Source organism: Phyllostomus hastatus, unplaced genomic scaffold (genome assembly GCF_019186645.2).
Source record: "Phyllostomus hastatus isolate PE091 unplaced genomic scaffold, TTU_PhHast_1.1 phas_scaffold_345, whole genome shotgun sequence".
Classification (NCBI taxonomy): Eukaryota; Metazoa; Chordata; class Mammalia; order Chiroptera; family Phyllostomidae; genus Phyllostomus; species Phyllostomus hastatus.
The window spans coordinates 1,661,056-1,680,745 of NW_025334024.1; the positions used below are offsets into that span (position 1 = coordinate 1,661,056).

The window sequence follows — 19,690 nt, forward strand, 5'->3', positions numbered from 1 at the left end:
CATTGGTACTACCCTCTGCTTCTGACTTCCAGTGGTTAATGAAAAGTCTGCTGTGATTCTTTCATTCCATTGTCAGTGGTCTGGCCTTTCTCTCTGGCTGCTTTCAGAATTATTTTGATCTTTAATGTCAAGGCATATGTGTCCAGGCATGGACTTATTTTTATTTCTATGTGGGATCTGTTCTTCTCCCTGAATCCCTTAAATGTCATCTTTTTTCTGTTGTCTCCACTTCCTCCATCTAGGATTCCAGACACATGTTAGTTAGACCTTCTCTTTCCAGCAGTGTGACTGGTCTTTCTTCCCATTTCCATCTCCTCGAGAACTGCTCTCAGGTGACTGTCCGGGGAGGTCCCAAGTCTTCATGTCACGATGCCCGTTGTTGGAGGATGAACGGAGGCATGGAATGTGACATGCTGTCCCACTGTGGGGAGCTGCCCGCCCCACCCCTCAGCATGCCCTGGTATAGCCACTCAGCCCAGGAACCATCATGGGACGGAACGGGAAGAGGCATGAATGTTCAGAATGGCGATTTTGAGTGCTTCCCCGAAAAAGCACTGAGCAATCACAGTCTAAGTCAGTGAATGCAGTTTTGTTGTGGGAATCTCCCACACCCCATGGATATAACTGCCCCAACAGTGTGACAACAGCAGGCCCCACACACTGGTCATGTGTAAAGGGGACTCCCTCTGCATTTGTGCTTGGAACAGTTTCCCTGCCTTTGTTCCTTCACTCTAGACAATGAGGCAGGCTCCTCCGGGCAGGACTTTCTCTAAGAAGCCCTGGAGCTGCAACTTTCTGGAGCCAGAGAAGGTCATTGTCATTTGACAGCGCCTGCAGTGCCGAAGCAGGCTCCCACTCCTGTGTCCGAGGGGATGCTCCATCAGGCAGTGTTCTGCGTTTGGGGGAGCTGACGCTCCAGCCCGTTACATGGGCCAACAGAAACACCCGCAACCCTTCCTTTGCAAGGACCCCGCAAGTACTGTCAGCACAACTGGAAGGGCTTTCTGGGTGACCCCTGAGTACCCACCGGGAGAGAGGCTGGCCTTGGTAAACCATCTCTTCAAAGGAAATAACATTAAAGCTGCTGTGGTCATAAATACATTTTATTTCATTAGAAATGCTTAATTACAGTGTTGAGAGCATTTCCCCTAGAAAAGTAGGTAAGCAATATTTCCATCAAAATCGTTAGTTGTCTTTGCAAATACCTATTTTCATTACACTGAACAGAGCACACAGCAAAAGGCTTCTGCTACTCCATTTTTTTTTCAATTTTCTTTTTTGTTATAAACACCATAGCAAATTAAAAAAAGCTGTTTAACAGAGAAAAATATTGTGGTTCTTGATTTTCTGCATGTACTTAACGCAATCCACACTGTGCTTCCCCACTCTTGCTCCAGATGCCAACAGTGTGACTCAAACGAAAGGGGTCTTCTGCCGGGGTGGCGGTTGCTGCTATCATCTGTTTATTTATCGGGACACTCTCCCCTGTGGACGAGGCTCAGGATGCACTTTAACAGAATACGTGCAGTCACCTCCGTGCGAAGCCGTGGGGTCAGGGCGCCTGTAGAACTGAGAGGTTGGCTGCGGCCGGCACTGAGAGCGGCGACAGCGCCATCTTGGGTCCTGTCGTGGTCGGGCAGCCTGTCCTGCATCACTGGATCTGGATGGCTCCGTGCTCAAGCTGCATTTCGGGCTGCAAGGTGGGCTGCAGTGTCTCAGCCGTCTACAAGAGGGGAGAGAGGAGGGCTTTTCTATAAAAGTACCCACCAACTCAAGTCTGGGACACTCACTGATCACAAACCCCAGTGGTTTCCACGCATACAGTAAACATGCAGCAGAGACGGGAGGGTCCTCAGTGTACCCCTGCCTGGAGCAATGACACTCCCAGAACCTGAGCCACTAGCAGCAGCTCAGACGAACCCAGGCTGTGGTTCCTCCTTGTGGGGCCTTCTGCTTGCCCAGTCCTGACCGACCCTCCCACACAAGCCTCCCTAAAGCCTGTGGTGCTGATTTCCTATTCCCATCTGCTGCTGTCCCTGGGAAATACTCTTGAAGTGGTTAACTCATCCTTAACCTAACCTATTTGCCTAGAATTTCAGTTACTATTTTGCCTTTTCTTATAAAAACTGTTCTATAAAAGCATTTTAGGGATAGCTACATTTCTCCCTTTAAAAACATAAGCTCTGGCCCTGGCTGGTGTGGCTCAGTGTGTTGAGCACCAGCCTGCAAACCAAAAGGTTGCTGGTTTGATTCCCAGTCAGGGCACATGCCTGGGTTGTGGGGCCAGGTCCCCAGTAGGGGGCATGTGAGAGCTAACCACACATTGATGTCTTTCCCTCTCTTTCTCCCTCCCTTCCTGTCTCTCTAAAACTAAATATTTTTTTAAAAAGACAGAAGTGCTAAACAATGAGTTTCAGATATTACAAGGATTTTAAATGTATATTCATAATTTTAAAGTACGTTAACAGGAAAAATACAATCTTGAAATAAGTCACCAATCATCCATCTTGACCATGCAGAGCTGGACCTCAAATGGAAATGTGGGGATTTTCAGGATCCCTTAAGCTGTCTGTCAAAGGTGATGTCAAAGACTAGACTCTCATAGGTGGGCTTCCTGGCTTCCCTGGCCAGAAATTTAGCTGGAGGGGCCTGGCATGGCGGCCAAAAAGAAAGAGACAAAGAAAGCCACAAAGACTGGAAGGCAGAAGTTCCTGGATATAGGGGCTGGAGCTGCAACTCCTGCTGCAGTTCAGGCTGCACGTGAAATGCTGTACACACGTTCAACACAGTGTTTCTTTGAAGCAGAGGCCTCCCGGCTCCAGAGGAAGGACTCGCCACAGGCGTCATCTGCACTGTATACGGAGCCCATGGAGCAGCTGGGCGAGAGCAGTGAGAAAGGGATGCCCTGTGACACAGACAGGGGTGGGGGCTTCCCCCACGTTTCTGGACCAGGAAGAGTGGACTAGACAGTGCTGGCAGAGGGAGGGAGGAAAGAGGCCCCAGGCCAGGCAGTGAGCATGCATCTCACTCACTCTCTGCTCTGTTGCTATTTGTCATCACTAAATGGGTCTTGAGACCCGCCAGGTGTGAGTCGACACAAAGAACACTAAGAGGACGCCACGGTAGCAGGGGGCTAAGATGGACACAGCTTTCCTCAGTTCCGGAATCTGCACGATGACCACAAGCCTACCATCCAGTGAGATGACCCAGCACATAGCCCCAGACCTGGAGCACACCGTGTGACCTTCTGTTCCTGCCCAGCGGCATTGAGCCAACTGCCTTCGCATACAATCCTTTCACAACAATGTAGAGGTCAGGCAAAAAGCTGGTTGGGGAGAATTCATCTTCCCACACGCACACACCCTTCCCTGGTTCCGGGCCACGTCTCATCCATTTCGGCCAGTGTCTGGAGCGGAAGGAGCCCCCGTGGTCCCTGCTGTGTGAAAGCCCGACCCCCAGAGCGGGGCAGGCCCGGGCTGTGGGAGCGGCTGGAGGGGTCGAAGGCATGGCTTCTTCAGGACACACCTTCCCAAACTCTGGGCCAACTGGGGCCTCACTGTGAATCAGAAGCCTGAGATTTTAAGTCCTCACAGGACTGTTGAGTTCACCCAGCTGGCCACCAGGGTCACCTTGGGCAACCTACTTGGCTCCACAGGGCCCCATTCCTCAGCAACCACCTCACGAGGCTGCAAATGAACCAAATAAGAATTTCCTTTCCTCCAAGGGCTATGGAGAGAGCACAGTGCAGAGCAGAATGTGAGAGGGAAGGGGGACCACCTGGAAATTTGGGGCTCTAAATCTAAATGTCAAAGGCCAATGGCATTGAGACACACGAGGCTCATCAGTGCTGGACCACAGAAAGGCAAGGAGCAGACCCGGAGAGGAATGTGGAGTGAGCCGGAGGGCAGGGCAGGAGCCAACCCCCAGCAGCTAGAATGGAACATGGACAGGGTCCTGGGGGCGGGCGCTCTGAGGCCGCCCCGGGCCGAGGCTGCCCCAGACACAGGGCATCCCCCAAGCTTCCCATGGACACCAAAAAGCCCCTGCATCGCACTGGCACTCATCTGGAGCTCAGCAGTCAGGTTAGTGATTTAAACCTGCAGCCTCTGAGGTTTGCGAATTCAGGCAGCTAGCACATCTTTGTCACCCATGGCCTTGTGCTTCGTTCCAACAGACCGGCTGCCCTCTGGGGTGAGGCTGATGCTTGTGCTCGTGAAGCAGAACGTGCACGAACTTTAGAACTGGTTGTTCTAGACACAACCAGCCAAGCAGACAGAACCCACTCGCACTGTTCCCTGAAGAGGCTCGGGCTGTCAGGCTTCTGCCAGCTCTCCCTGCTAGTATGAGGGGTTGAGAGGGCAGGCCTGGGTCCCCCACACCCAGGGAACTCTGAAGGAGAGGTCACAATGCTCGTTCCATGAAGCATACTCACTGTGGGGCAGCTCCATGAACACTTCAAATATCTAAAGAAGCAGCCCTCTCCTCCGACATTTTAGAAAGTGCCCAAATGGAGTGTGAATGCTGGAGTTCCCAGTGCTCCTGGGAAAGCATGGATAAAGGACAGCTTAGGAGGAAATCCAGCAAAACCAGACGATGAGAGGCTTCCGTGGGAAGCTCGTCGGCGCTCACGGTCAATCAGACATGCTGACTAAGCGCATAACACACACAGGTGGGCCTTACAAATGCAGAGTTCCCGACGAAGCTATCAGGCTGCCATGTTAGAATACGGTGTGGGAAGCTAGAAACCTCGCCACCTGGTGCCCCCAGGACCAAATGCAAGCCCCATGGTAAGTCAGGTCATCCTGCACTCCCACCCCAAGCAGAGCGCTGCTCAGAGGCAAGTGCCCCCAAACTTGCCCCTAGGAAAAGGGTGGAGGCCGAGGGGTATCCCACACAGAGGAGCAGTGAGGTCTCAGGTCAACAAGGTCCCCTCACTTATGGAGAACTGAGCAGAACTAAATTTTTGCCTCTGAATGTATAGACAAATATTTGCATAAGGCAGAATAGCTCAACAATCAGTTTAAGACTGGCACCTACGCCAGGATTGAGCTTCTCACCAACATGTTTTTAGGCACTTAAAAACTATATAATTCCAAGCGAGTGCATATGTCCAAATTATGCATCTTTCAATGGTAACTACCTTCCTGCCAGTAAGAACACGAGAACTAGAAATACCCAGGCTGTGTTCACGCCTGCAGATGACCCAGGACCTGTCCACAGACAAAGGCAGGACCCACCTGAGCTGCCGTAGTGTGGTCAGCCACTGGTGCCAGCTGGACGTACTGGACCTGGATGTCACTTCCCTGGAGAGGCGATCCATCCACCCCTGCAGCAGTAGGGTCTGAAGAGGCCACAGCTATCAGCTGGGCCCCCTGCAGCACCTGGGGAGAGAAAGCAGACACCATCAGCACCGTCACCAGCACCAGCGTAAAAGCGAGCGCCATGCATGCAGACTCCACCACGGCTGTGCGAGCCACGGTCAACCCGGGACTGCACTCCACGCTGTGGGGTCTGTCTGCCTCGTGCATCCTTCTGCAGTGACATCTGGTTGGCAACTGTATGTGCATAGTGTGAGCAGGTGGGAATGTATGTGTGCACGACCAGGCTGTTCCACTACACAAGGCTCTTCCCTCACACATCCACATCTTGGACATAAAGATGGCTTTTTAAGCCTTACAGGAAAAACGAACCAGCTCAAGTTTCTGAAGAGTGAGTGTGGGGACGCGGCCGAAGGCACGCCTGAGAACACTGGGAGGGAGAGACAGCGGGGCGTGCAGCAGGAGGTAAAGCACACGAAGACCTCCCGCAGTCACTGCTGTTCTCGGTTCACGGGCGGGGGAGACATGAAGGGCAGCCAGGAGGGACAGGTGACGGCAGCATGTCCTCAACCCGCAGGCAAGATATGTTCACCGGCTCTTCCAGGAGCCCCTGGAGCAATTTCAAGTCAGGGGAGATGAAGAAGCTGCCAAGAGTTGACCACTGAATTTAAGAAATGGTAGAAACGTGTGTGAGTTACAAAACCCAATGCTCCACAAAGAGTCAAGCAGACCTCTGGGTGAGGAGTGGTGGTCAGGAGAGAAGACACTGACGAAGGGCAGTGAAAGAACTCCTAGGGGGTGACACCAAGTTTCAGACAAATCACCCGTGACAACCAGGGACAGTGCCCTGGACTGTGGCCTGGAGGTGGGGACCAGGCAAGGCCCTCAGGGACAGGCTTTGGGTGACCCCACCACTCCTGAGCACCCCCACGTCCAGGCCCACTTCCTACCCAGCCCACATGGTGCTCCAGTAGCTGGAAGGCAGGCTGGTGCCTTGCTATCCTGAAAGTCAAGATGGGGGTGGGGGGTAGGGATTTCTGTGGCTTCATATTCATGACAGTGAGTTGCCATAAGTTGTGAGAATTTTTACTTGGGGGTTGTGTCCCAACCCTCCTTAAATTATATGCCCATAGCACCACCTCCCAGGGTCACCTGTGGGCCACGCACAGTGGGGCGACAGTGACCACGGTCCCCAGCCAGCCCGCAGCCTCCCCCGACAGTGTCAGAGCTGGGGAAGAAGGCACGGGTCTGCAGCAAGAGGAGGGGCCGCCCGCCCTGGGAAAGGCAGGCTTGGAGTCCTTATGGAAACACAATCTGTGGGTGTAAAATAGCATTCAAGGTTTTGATAAGCAAGAGTTCTATTTCTTTAACAAGGAACTCATCAGTGGAAAAACAGGTAAGTAGGATTTTTACAGAAGATGGCAGAAAGCTCTCAGAAACCTCAGTCTCACATTCCGACGGCAGCCGGCTATGCTGGGAGGAACACTGCCCCTGAGAGGTGCCCGTCGGCAGACCCTGGGAGTGTCCTGCCACAGGCAAGAGGCACTTTGCAGATGGGATTAAGTTGATCATCTCAGGCTGGGGAGAGTGTCCTGGAATATCAGATGGGCCCAGTGTCACTAGCATGTCTTGAAAAACAAAATCCTTCTCAGCTGCAGAGGGGCAAAGGGATGCAACGTGAGAAAGAGGCCATGGCTGGCTTGGAAGACAGAGGAAGGGGCCGTGAGCCAAGGAATGTGGCGCCTCTAGAAGCTGGGAAAGGCAAGGAAATAGATTCTCCCTTGGAACCTCCAGGGGGAACCTTGGAGCACCTTGACTTTGGCCCAAGGAGACTACTCCACAAACCCCAGCACAGACAGAAGGTCAAAGGACTCTAGTGCAGAAAAACTAGCTGGGATCTGAAGGAAGGGAGACACGACGCTGTATTTATTCATGGATGTGTTTTAGGAGCCTCTGTCTGTCAGAGGGGAGGGGAGGTGGTTCTACTTTTTTTGGCAAAAGGTGAAGGGCAAAACCATCAAAGCCTACTAAAACATCACAGGTTTAAGATGTCTTGTAACCTTGACTGAGCAAACTGAACTGATGGGTCTGCTCCAACTGTTACCACCCATACAACACCTCAAGGCTCTGCCACATATAAGGAAGAGGTCACCCCTGGATCAGTCATTTAGGTGACTGCAGGTGGGGCTGAGCTCCAGGTCACGGTCAGGCTGTGAGACTCACAGGGTGCGGCGGGGAGCGGGGGCAGGTGACTTGCCTGTGAACACCCCAAGCCGTGTCGGCAGGCCCCAGTGCAGACCCACCCATGCTCCGCTGCCCCATGCCTGGTGGCCTGCCCTTGTGTCCAGCCTGGTTGACCGTGCTTCCCTCTCTGCTGCTGACCTTCTTCCCATCCTCCGAGAGAGGCCGGCCGAGGGGACCCCGGGATTCCTATAGGCCTACTGTGACGTTCTCTGAAGCCCTGGCCACCTCCAGGCACATACTGCATCTTGCTCCAGTATTTGCTCACACTTGCTACCCCTGCTCCACACTCATACTCTCTCTCTCTCCCCCCTCCTCCCCCCGAACTGGAGCTCCAGGATGGCACAAGGTGGCGGTAATGGGGTGGGGTGTCTGTCCATCTGTTTTGTTCACTGCCAAATTCCTAGTGTCTAAGACCATACCTGATATTCAATAAATATTTGTTAAATAAATGAAAACGAAGATAACGTGGATGAGAGAAAGACTAATGATGAGAAACAGGTGAGAAAACAGGCTGGCGCCTCGACGGGTCCATCAGCCAGGAACTGGCCGTGAGGGCCGAAGGAGCACGGAAACGTGCACACCCCCACACAGGCCCCCTCGTGTCTACCGCAGGGGCTGATGTGGCTACTCCTGAGCCGGGCAGTTCCAGGGCACAGCTTGGGAGACTCCGATGGTGAGTTTCAGAAGAAAAGGTTAAGTGGGTAAGAGCGGTTAAGAGTTAAAAAGACACTTTTTTAACTAGAAGTGCATGTGAGGGAGGACTTGCTTACAAACACAACATCCCCTGAGGTGTGAGTGGAGAAGAGCGCAGAGCACACAGGCCAGGTGGACGGGAGGGGAGGCCACACGGGCCAGGCCTGTGCCGACGGCCCACTCCACCCCACCGCCAGGCCCCTGGACCAGACGCCCCTCACTGCACCTCACTCCTGCCCCGGGCTGTGGGCTTCTCCGTGCCCCCATCACCACACGCTCCTCCCTTGGCCCTTTCACAAGACTGAGCCAGCTGGAGAAGAACCTTCGTACTCTTGGATCTTGGGACAAGACCAATCCAGATTCCCACTAGGGGCCAGGGAACAGCTACGCCCGTTGAAGGGTCTCTGAGCCCAACCACCACTCTCACGCCAGGGCCAGCCACCAGTGAGCGACAAGAACATCTGCCCGTGCGCTCTGCAAAGCACCCCCGGAAAGGTCATGCACAAACACACTGTAAGAACTGTTAGGAGTTCAGTGACTTAGTCCCGATGTGGATGTGCCAACTCCAGACACATTCAATTGCAAGATCACAGTGAGTGTCTAATGGAAGCAAATGGCACTCCCTACGCTGTCCAAACTAATGGAATGGATGGACATTTGCTTTTCTTTGAGTTTTAATTTGGTATCTAAATCATCTTAAATTAGATAGACTCTCTCTGAAGAACAAATGCCCGAAGCACCCACCCTGCACTGCATGCTCTCCAGTGTGCACTGACCCGCACGGCCGGAGCTGCTCGGCAGCCTGACTCGGTGTCGGGCCTCTGGCCCTGGCTGGTGCTGCCCCGCCCCAGGCCTGCTGCTCCCTGTGCTGCCCCCCCACCTGCCCTCCTGGGCAGTAGCCCTCCACACGAACTCCTCCTCTCCAGAAAATCAAACTCAGAGATGTAAGGACCTACTATGTACAGGAGTAGAAATAGGTCTTATCTATCCACGTCTCTTGCTGTGAAGACTCAGATAAGTTCTGAGGAGAGGTGGGGTTGGCTTGCATCTAAAGGGGGGGATGAGGGGGAGGAGTGTCTCAAACAGAGAAAGCGAGAAGGCACAGAGATGGCAAAGGAGACCAATGGGGGGCAGGGGTGTTACCGAGAGGAAAGAGGGGCTCAGTGCCAAGCAGAGCTTCTAAGGCTCTTCTAATAACAAGAGGGCTGCAGGCTTGAGTTAACTGTCTGGCATTCCATGACCAGGACATTCGACTGGTTAGAGAGAGTGCAGTTCTTCCAGATTGGCCAGGGGGCCTGGAGAGGCCGGGGCAGGGCAGAAGAGACCCCGGCCTTCTGTAGGCCCATCAAGAGACCCCACTGTTGTTCGGCAGCGGCCAGCTTATCCTTGGTCCCTTTGCTTCTCTTTGGAGTGACTGTAAGCACGGCCCCCCAACCCAGCAAATAAAATCCAATGTGTGACCACACTTTGCCAGCCCAGGAATGGACACAAGGCTTCCGCTGTTCTTGTCAATGCTCAACACTGGGTGAAAACACGCACTGGGACCTGGCAGTGTATCTGAGGGATCGCGCAACACATTCAGGACACAGGAGGGGCCTCTAGTTCCTTATCTTCTCTCCCCAGTTTGCTTCACCCTGGTCTTTAAGTCTGAAGGTGATGACTGAACTGCAATGGTTCAAGGATTCTATACTATTTGCCCTCATCCCCCATCTTCAAAACATTTCTGCAAACTGTCAATTCTTTGTGCTGCTGGATATATAGCTATGTTCTTGGGATTCTGGAGATTCAAAATCTCTAGCACAGCACAGAAGCCACTGCAGAAACACTGACCTGCCAATATGTCATTAGCTGGGCCTTTGTCCCATAAAACCCTATTTCAAGTCTAAGACTGGGACCAGCACAGCCACAAGTGGGTGACAGCTGATTAGGGCCTGGCACAGTGCTCACTGCATCTACACCTGTATCTCTTAGTTAGCAGACTTATTCCTGACTGACATGCATCTGCGAACCTTTTGTGAACTCGTCCCATGTAGGAATGTCCGTGTGATGTTCTTATTGCCAGCCCCCACTCTCCCCACGTGGGTAACCTCATGTCTGGCCAGCTCGTGTCACATGTGGTTTACTCCCAGTGGCCAACCTGAGGGAAAAGTGGGGTGGGCCACAGAGGCCCACTTAGTGGAGGTCTGTGGTTCAGGTCGAGGTTGTGCTGGGCGACAATGCTGCCCTACAACGACTAGGAAAAATCAAAACGAGGAAAAGGCGAAAGGCAACAGACGTGGTAGGAAGTTCTCAAAACCACACAGCCATCTGCCCTTTTGGTGGGTGAAAAAGGGGAGGGGCACGGGCTGCAGTGGGCTGTGGCTGCCCTAACTCAGCACTGGTCTGCCAGACCCTGGACTGAACTTAAAATCTAGGCAAAGTTTTCAAGTACTAAGCTAAAACATTAGGTATTTTAATGCAGTCACAGTTTTGTAATGATGTCTATTCTAAAAGATCACTTAATTAGTGAATTTAAGGTCAAATCATACAACCACTTTTTAAGGAAACTTATAAAATCAACTTATTTCCGAAAGGTTCTGCCTGTACTCTAGTTTTGGCAATGAGCCACCCTACCCCCTCCAAACCGAAGGCACTTTATGGTATCCTGAGAGAGTTTTTCCCTGTCAGCACTGCCAATAAAGTGACTTTTCACATGATCTACACAGTTGATTAAATATTAAGAATTATAATGTTGAAAACCTCAGAATCTAAATGTGCAGCATTATAATAGCAAAGGTAGGCACATTACCAGCCTGGCTGGTAAATGAAAATGAAAACAGGAGAAGGTTCTCCACTGGGAATTCATTCAAAATGCTCTGCCTTTAAAATGTTTCACATTGCTTTGGTTTTGCTAAGTGATTCAGAAAGGAGTTAAACATTTAACGAGCACACCACTGGAGAAAAAGATCTTCCGGCCACTTAGTTATCATTTTCCTCCTTCCTCCTACTCCAGACCCTGCAGAACAAACCTGCCCTGGGGGGGCCTCCCCCACCATGAGTCCTCAGCAAGAGCCCCGTGCTGCCCCAGCTACAGCACCTTGACTCTGAGCACTGGGAAAGAGGGTGGCACCCGGCACTAAGCCCGCCTCCTCCTCAGCCGACCACGGCCCCATCTCCTGTGGGACAAAGCTCGCTTAGGTGACTCCCCACTCATATCTCAAAGATGAGCATTCAGCTACTACTTCATTCTTCCTGCTCACTTTCTGTTTGCTACCTCTTCCAAACAGGATCTGGAACGTAGTAAGATCAGAGTGGAATGCAGTGAGCTCCCAGGCCAGTAGCCAGCAGCAGCACCTCTGGGCTGCCGGCCACAGTGAGCCTGCAGCTGCACTTACAGCGGGGCTCCCCGAAAGGCAGTGTGTTGCCAGGAGGCACTCAGGGATAGGGTGCAGGCAGGCGCCAGCTAGTTTCCCAGCTTTGTTTAGAAGGTTCCCCGGCACACTTCCAAAGCACAGCCAGTTATTTTCAGACAAAAGAAAAATGGTCTAGGACACAAATATAAAGCAGCCTACTAAGGGGATCCTGGATCTAAGTGCACTGTTTTTCGGAGCACACATCTGGTCTTCCTGTCCACATTACCAATTCTGTTTAATACCCAACCGAGATAGTGCAAAACTAGTGCAAAACCTAAAGTAAATGCAAGAAACCCAAGGACTTTTCTGTAATATTTTGATATAAAATTCCAAATCCAACCAAGAATACACATAGATACAAAAGAAGAAAAAAAGGGGGAAAAAAGAAAAAAGCCCAAATACCCCAGAACAAACCAACAAAAACCCCTCAATGCACTTACAAGATCTGCTTTTCACAGTCTAATCGAGTGTGTGGTCAGGAACAAGACCACTAATCCTGAGGCCTCTTGGAAACAGTTGCTTCCTTGTTTTGTGTTTATGTTTAAATCAAACTTGTTAAGGGAACACAATCAACAACCAGGCTGAAAATCTGGATATTAATTCAAAGAGCAGCTTCCCTGTGTTACAACAGTGAGGAGCTGGAGAGCGATGCCTGCCCAGGGCACTCCCAAATGGCCCACTGGCTGGGACACCTACCTGCCTGAAATCTTTTTTGTGTATTTGTATAGCAGATGCCAAAAACAAATTACCATGCTTAAGCTTTTAAGCCTTCTGACGGATCACTACTAGTCTGTTTCCCTGGATTCCATTTTGAATGCTTTCATAAACCACATCGCCATTAGTACACAGTTAGAAAGGAGCTCACACAGCAAGGCTCTTCTGGGATCATTCCTCAACAAGACCCAGCACAGAAACTTCTCACGGCCCTCAGGGTTCAAGCCCACTGATGCAACACTTTAGAAAAGCATCCTATGGCCAGCTAAGCTAAACCTGCAAAGTTAACGGGCTAACAGCCATAAGCCGGATTTACAGCCCGGAGCCAATGGGAAGCTGCCCCAAGGAAGCCAGGCCCAGATTCTGTGCACACAAAGATTCCGTGTGGCAAGCAGTTAATAAAAAGCAGGTTCTGCTGTGTGCTCTGCAGCTTGTTCCAGCACTGGAGCATGAATCTCAAACACAATCTAGGCAAAAGCAAATCAAAACCTAAAAAACAGAATAAAGCAGAAACGGAAGTCTGGAGATACTTGGTATTCATTCCCCATCATTCCAGATAGGCCAGCTTTCCTGGGAACAAATCTTAACCATGCATCTTAAAACTTTCCAGTTGATTGGGGCTGGGTTTGGGGTGGGGGTTTAATAACTCAGCCACAGTAAAATCTAAGGCCCTCCACTTTTCCCCAGGGGTCCAGACCTCTAGTTTCTAGAAGAGGTGGGTGGGTGGGTGGGGAGTGGGTGAGACAGAGCAGGATCAAAATAAAAGGTTTATTTTAATTGTGTCTGTAAGTGATGCATCACATCACTATAGCCCCGTTCAGACCCTGGGAAGGGAGAGGGTGTGCCAGCCTATCAGCCATCACACTTCATGACCGCAGCGAGCTGGGCAGCCCAACCGCGGAGGTGAATGCTGCCAGCTATCGTCCCAACTGATGATGTGGACAAAGTGGCCACCAGCCCACAGGACAGAGACTGTGCAAGCCCTGCACTCAGGGCTGCTTCCTCAGGCTGTCCCGGGACAGTCAGCGATGTCGCAGCTCTGACCGTTCACGAACTCAGGAGACTCACTGCACGTAGCAGCAGAAACTATTGTTGCATCCACTGTCACGGGGCGGAGGGAAAACTAAAAAGAGGCAATGCATATCTCCTACTGAGTTCAACTCCGTAGGAAGCATTCATAAAGTACCACTTTATAAATGTCTGTGATTTACCGGGTGATATGAATGTCAACTCACATTCCCTTCTAATTGGAATGGGAAAGAGTGATTTTAAAATAGGATGTACCAGTCTTCAAACTCTTCAAGCCAGACTGCATGAGTGATCAGGAAAGCAATCGGCAGACCAGAGGCCTCCCTGGGGAAAACCAAGCCAGGGGTCTCCTACAGCAGGGAGCACCCACAGCGGAAACGCCTTTAGAGTCCTTGCATAAATTCAAAAGCTCATCGTGTTGCAGAAATGCAGCCTCGCTATTCCTGCCAATGGATGATTTGTTGTGAGACACAGACTAACGGGACATCTACATTCCTAACACTGATGATAAGCCTGTCAGCCCAGTGTCATTTTTCCATTCTGATAAACTACAGTGCCTGCCATCTCTTAAGAAAATTTCAGAAACTGATTGCCATACCAACTACCAACAGTAGGACTATCACTACTACTCATTAATAGTAAGACCATTGCACACCAAGTAGACAAAGTCTCATTAGGTGTGAACTTGTCTCTGTCCTCACCACAGAGGGCCTTTGTGGTGAGGACAGTACCTCTCCCTTTCAAGGCCCCAGTTCTAGAGGCGACCCTGTTTCCAGGGCTGACCTCAGTGCCTCAGGGGGTGCAGAAACCCCTGCCCACTGTCAAGCACACTTTCTTGTAAGCACCTGTGTGCACATCAGACCGTGAGCAGGAGGGTCTGGGAGGGACGTGGAGACCCAGAGGGCACACAGACCTCCCACGGGAAGCCCCACAGCACCCAGAATGTCACCACACTCACATCGCTTCACAAACAACTTGTTTCACGGTGCAGAGCTTGGGTTTATCACACATCAGCGTGGGATGTGGGTCTGAGGTGGGGCGGAAGGCCAACATTTTGCCAGTGATGGGAGGGGTATAGTGGGATCAATTGTCTCCCCCAAGATACCTCCATGTCCTAACCTCTGGAACCTAAAATGTGAACTTATTTGAAGTAGGATCTTGGAGGATGCAAAAGATGAGGTCACAATTAGAGCAAGATAGGCCCTAATCCGATGAAAAGCATCCTTATGAGAAGAGGGGAATGTGGACAGACACAGAAAGGAGGATGCCATGGAAACAGAGGCAGAGGCTGAGTGACGCATCCACAAGCCAAGGACTGTTAAGGGCCCCCAGGAGCTGGAAGAAACAAGGAAGGATCCTTCCCTAGAGCCATTGAGGGGAGTGCTGCCCTGCACCTGCAGACCATGACTTTGGACTTCTGGTCTCCAGAGCTGGGAGGGAATGCACTTTGGGCCATTTTAAGCCACTCAGTGGGAGTCCTGGGACAATGGCCCAGGAGCAGTCTTCATACTTGCAGGCCCTCAGCTAGAATGCAGTCACTCCATACCCAGGGCCACCTGGTCAACTGTTTTGAGTTGACAAAGGTTCAAGCTTTTTGCTTCCTGGGAACATCCTGACAGCTCCTCTCCTCTCCCTAACATTTATCAGCTCCTGACAGGCAGGCCTCTAGTTTGCCCCTCGGCCCTTTTGAAGGAGCAGCCAACAATTCTCTTCCAAATCACAGGCCTTTGGCTCCCTGGACACCCTAAGAGGTATGGGAGCAGGTGTGCGCTGGGTCCAGTGGTTCCTGAACCGAACGCAGCCAGACAAAAATGACAGCACCTGGCAAGACACACAGAGAAGAACACAGTAGGGTGGGACTGCAGGCCAGAGCAGCCACACATCAGCATGAATCTTAAGCTGCTCTTGTTGCTTAAAGGCCATCATAAGAAGCTGCCAAAATTTAGAAGAGACAAGCTGATGGTCCCTTAAAAAGACAGATTCCAATTTCCTACTGAGAAGAACTGGCCGCCTTCAGAATGATTTCTAATTAACCTGCAGGACAAGGGGCACCTCCTCCTACATGCTAACAATGTGTCACTTGTCCGAATCAATGCTGGGTAGGAGCAGCTCTTGTGACTACTCAGTCCCCTCACCAAGACCCACTGTGCAAATGGCCACTGGGATGCAACTCCACCTGGGGCCAAGAACTCTCCAGGAGGCAATGTCTCAGAAAATTCCACGTTGAGGTAAAACACAATGAGAGTACTGTCTGGTCCAAATATCTAGAACCAAGTAGCCACAAATATTTTCAGGCCCAAATCCTTTTCAGCATAGCAGAGCTCAGTCACAATGTCCCAAATCCCTTCTAGGAACAGACACAGTGCTCTGGACTAAACGTCTGTGACCTCCCCCCCACCACCCCTAAATTCACATACTGATGGTGATGATACAAACCCCAACGTGATGGTGTTTGTAGGTGGGACCTTCGGGAGGTGATTAGGGTTAGATGAGGCCATGAGGGTGGGGCCCCTGTGATAGGAGTAGTGCCCTCTCCACGCACGCACCCAGGAAAGCCATGGGAGGACACTACCAGGGACAGAGGGTCGCCACAGGAACCTCACTGCCAGCACCCTCATCTCCAGCTTCTAGCCCGACTGGAGGAATACATGTCTACTGTTTAACCCCTCACTTACACCTGCCAGAACTCAGACAGAGGGTGACGGCAGATAAACAATGTCATCTTCCTTCTAATGAGGTGGAACAGATATGCTTAGGAGAGGAAGTTTCAAGGACTATTTAATCCCCAAAAGGACCCAGCTCAGGGAGAGACCAATCTAGGCATTCTTGGTCAGTCTGGAGATGGCTGGAAGGACAGATCGCTGTGCCAGGAAAAAACTGCTAATGAACCAATAGGCATCTCTAGTAGCCTTCAGTTCAAAACCCACTGTTGTTAATTTTTGTAGGACTTTTAAATGAAGGGACATTCTCACACACACATGCCGTTATCTTCAATGGTTCAAAAAGCACTCGTTTATATACATTTCAAGTTCAGCTTAGGAAGAATCCCTTGGGCAACTCCCTGGACTCCTGGCACCATGAATCATTTCTCTGGGAGCATTTGGAGAGTTCACAGCGCATTCACCTCGGCCCACTGACACTGAGAGACTATGTTTCTGCCCTCTGGGGTTCAGAAAGTGAAAAATATAAGGCAGGCAAGGACAACGGCCTTTTAGTGTGCTCCAGTCTCTGAAGGGTTCCCAACCCTGAACACCTTAGCAGGAACCAAACCAGATCCTTCTCTCTCCTCTGGTGCACCCTTCAGATGAGACCAGGAGTTGTCTGCACTGTTAAAGCACAGCATGCCATTTGCAAACACTTTGGCCAACAGAGAAAAGCCTGGTTTGAACGTGACAACTGCGTGCTCTCACTGCATAGTGCACTCAAGGCACCCCACTCCAAGGTCAGATTAAATGACACCAGGAGTCAAACAATGCAAATGGTCAACTTCAGGTGTAAAAAATTTCTTTACACTTTGTCCAAATGAAAAACACTCAAAAAGCAACACGTCATACTCAACCAATGGTGGGCCACCTTTGGCGAGGAAAGTGTGGGCTGCTCATGAAGAACGAGCTCAGACTTTATAGTGTGCTTCTGTGTCACACCCAGCGTGGGGCTGTGTTCAGGCTATCACTCACGCACTGGAAATGAGAAACCACCACCATAGTAACTGCAAGTGAGAGGCAGAAGAAAGGAGGGAGGAAGGGGAAACTGTCCTGAAAGTGACTCCATCTCAGAAGCACCATTTGGCAGATATGGAGTTTAAGCTACAAGTTCAAGCTGTTCTGGGGTGAGGGTGCAGCCAGGCCAGGGCCTGCGGCTGATCAGCAGAATACAGGCCTGGAGCTCGGGGTTCCCTCTTCCTGCACCCCTCACTGGCCAAGCACAAGAGGGAAGCCAGTGAGTGAGGGAGCCTAGAGAAGACGGAGCCAGGAGAACAAGGGTTCATACAAAAGGAGCAAACAACCGGAATGCCCCTGGGTCTTGCTCCACCACACAGTGTGTCTCTCTGGGGGACGTCCTGGCTACTGCTGGTGGCTGCAAGTGCCAGGACACAGAGAAGCTACTGTAGTCATTGGAAAAGCCCCTGTCAATCATCATTCGGCCTGAATGTGAGCAGACAGGGACCCAAAGCCCTGGTGGTGGGCAGGACTGCCTGGGCCAGTGAGTTTACATGGGAGCAGTGGGACTGGCTGCGGTCCTGGGGCCTTGGCCACACACTGTGCATTCGGCACAGATGCCATCTTGTTTGTTATCATTAGCTCCACTTTGCCAGGAGGAAACGGGGCCTCAGTGGCTAACTTACGTGCCCAGGATCACAGGCCAGTAAAAGCAGAACCAAACAGAAGAGGCTTTGAATGCAGTTGCAGCAACTCCTCCTGGCTGCTTCCATTGCACCAGGAGGCCAGAGCCAATCCCTTGTGTGTGACTGAGATGTGTCAGAAAAAAGTGAAAAGAACGATTACACAGCAAATCATACAACTCAGAAACCTCGAGAGCCCCATTTGACTTTAAAAATAATTTTCCTTTAAAACAAGGAAAATTATAATATTTACGCTAAGTCCTCTATACTTCAGTGTTTGGGAATAAAACAGCCTCCAGCCCTTCACTTCAGCCCTCCTGGCTGACCTGTCTGAACACCTGCCAGTCACAGAGTGTTTGGCCTTGGTGTACTTGACCTCTGGAGGGGCTTCTGGGAATTCAACTCAGGTGCCAACAAAGCAGCATCCCAAATGGAAGATAATTCTCTCAAAAAGACTTGCCAACTGTTAACATCACGAGGACCTATTTTTAAGGATCCACATTTTTTTCCATCCTATTTCAGCAAACCTTCCATTAACTGGGCCCAGTTTACCTGATTGTCTTCAAATACTATGGACCCACTAGTGGCGTGTGACCTAAGAGGGTTCACAGCTCACCGCTTGGTCACTGCCTGCCCCACTCCTGCATCCACTGATGGACAGGAGCATCTAGAACTGGATTGTTGGCCCACATTATCACTATTCTAAGGGCTTCCCTTTCAAAATCTTCAGCACAAATCCATTTTCATCTTTCACTAGCAAGAACACCATCCTCAGAGCTTACACTAACTTTCAATAGCAGGCACAGGGCTGATTTCTACAGACTGTCCCTAATACCAAGTGCACACCTTTGGGTGTCACGCACACACCTGATGACATGGGAACATTAAGTGAGAATAGTTGTTGAAAGAAAGCAATAGCTCCAAGGGGCAGATGAAGAGGCAGAATTACAAATCAGTCTGGGTCATTTTATAAGTTTTTTGTTTGTTTTACTTTGGGAGTCAATATAAAACAACGGCCTGAATTTTAACAATAAGTGACTGTATTTGTGTACACATAAAAATCATTTCTAAATTATCTGCATGCCCTGAACATTTATTATGCACAGAGCAGCTATCAGTTCAATGTGTTCCTAATCTCCCCTCTCCCTGCCTCTCTTACCCACACACACACACACGCCTGTCTCAGATAGGCGTGAGATTGTCCCTGATACCACACTTTCTCTTCAATCCAAACCCAGTGGCATGTCACATATACTTCGTTTCATCTTTGGACTGAAAATCCTAGAGAAAATGTCAAAGAAGATGGTAATAAATTTTATCAAATATTTGCAAATTAATTAACCCTGCGAGAAGAAACACAGAACCTTCCAGCTGCTCAGAATAAGGGGAAGCACCCTGACCCTTTAATCAGAAATTGACCTCTGCTCTGGAATTCCATAAAAAGTCATAATACTAGCATTTACACTGGTTCTGCTATGGACTGTGCCAAATCTCTCATAACTCCTTATGTAGACAGAACAGTGTATGCTCCTCTGTAAACCTGTCTTTGTGAAAATGCCCACGGGCTGCAGTTTCCTGACAAGAAAGAGGGATTTGGGCCTCGTGTCCTCCAGTTCCCCTTAGCTCAGCAAGTGAGTTAAACAGCACAGGGTTCTCTTAGCCATTTCAACACACTGTTAGAGCAGCAGCTTTCACAATTTAAGCAGGGACTCTGATCAGATTGCATCCATGGTTTCTCCATGAAGGATTCCTCATAAACACATAGTGAATTTAGCAGTGCCTTCAGCAGCTCACTCTCAAAGTGAGTAAAAAGTGGGAAATTACACTGTGCTTGAAATTTTTTTCCTTCTGCAGTAATTGTCATTCAATGGTTGAGGGCTCAGTGAGATTTCAGCCAGGCTCACTGGTGTCTTCTTGTCTGTGAGAACTCAGAACACTGCAGGCCCCACTGCTCATGC

The 19,690-nt window shown here is 50.6% G+C and overlaps 1 protein-coding gene across 8 annotated transcripts in view; it reads right to left on the reverse strand.

The window, feature by feature from the left end:
• LOC123806078 (BTG3 associated nuclear protein) overlaps window positions 1–19,690 on the reverse strand; it is a 139,753-nt gene that overhangs the window by 14,838 nt on the left and 105,225 nt on the right. For 7 of the 8 annotated variants that reach the window (XM_045819087.1, XM_045819086.1, XM_045819084.1 and 4 more), the window contains 2 exons: window positions 5,238–5,381; window positions 1,096–1,723 (listed from right to left, as the gene is read on the reverse strand). In XM_045819087.1, the coding sequence (XP_045675043.1) occupies window positions 1,652–1,723; window positions 5,238–5,381 (216 nt within the window). In that variant the 3' untranslated portion in view covers window positions 1,096–1,651. Of the gene's footprint in view, window positions 1–1,095; window positions 1,724–5,237; window positions 5,382–19,690 lie in introns of those variants that run through there. The other variant, XM_045819085.1, reaches the window with a different exon arrangement.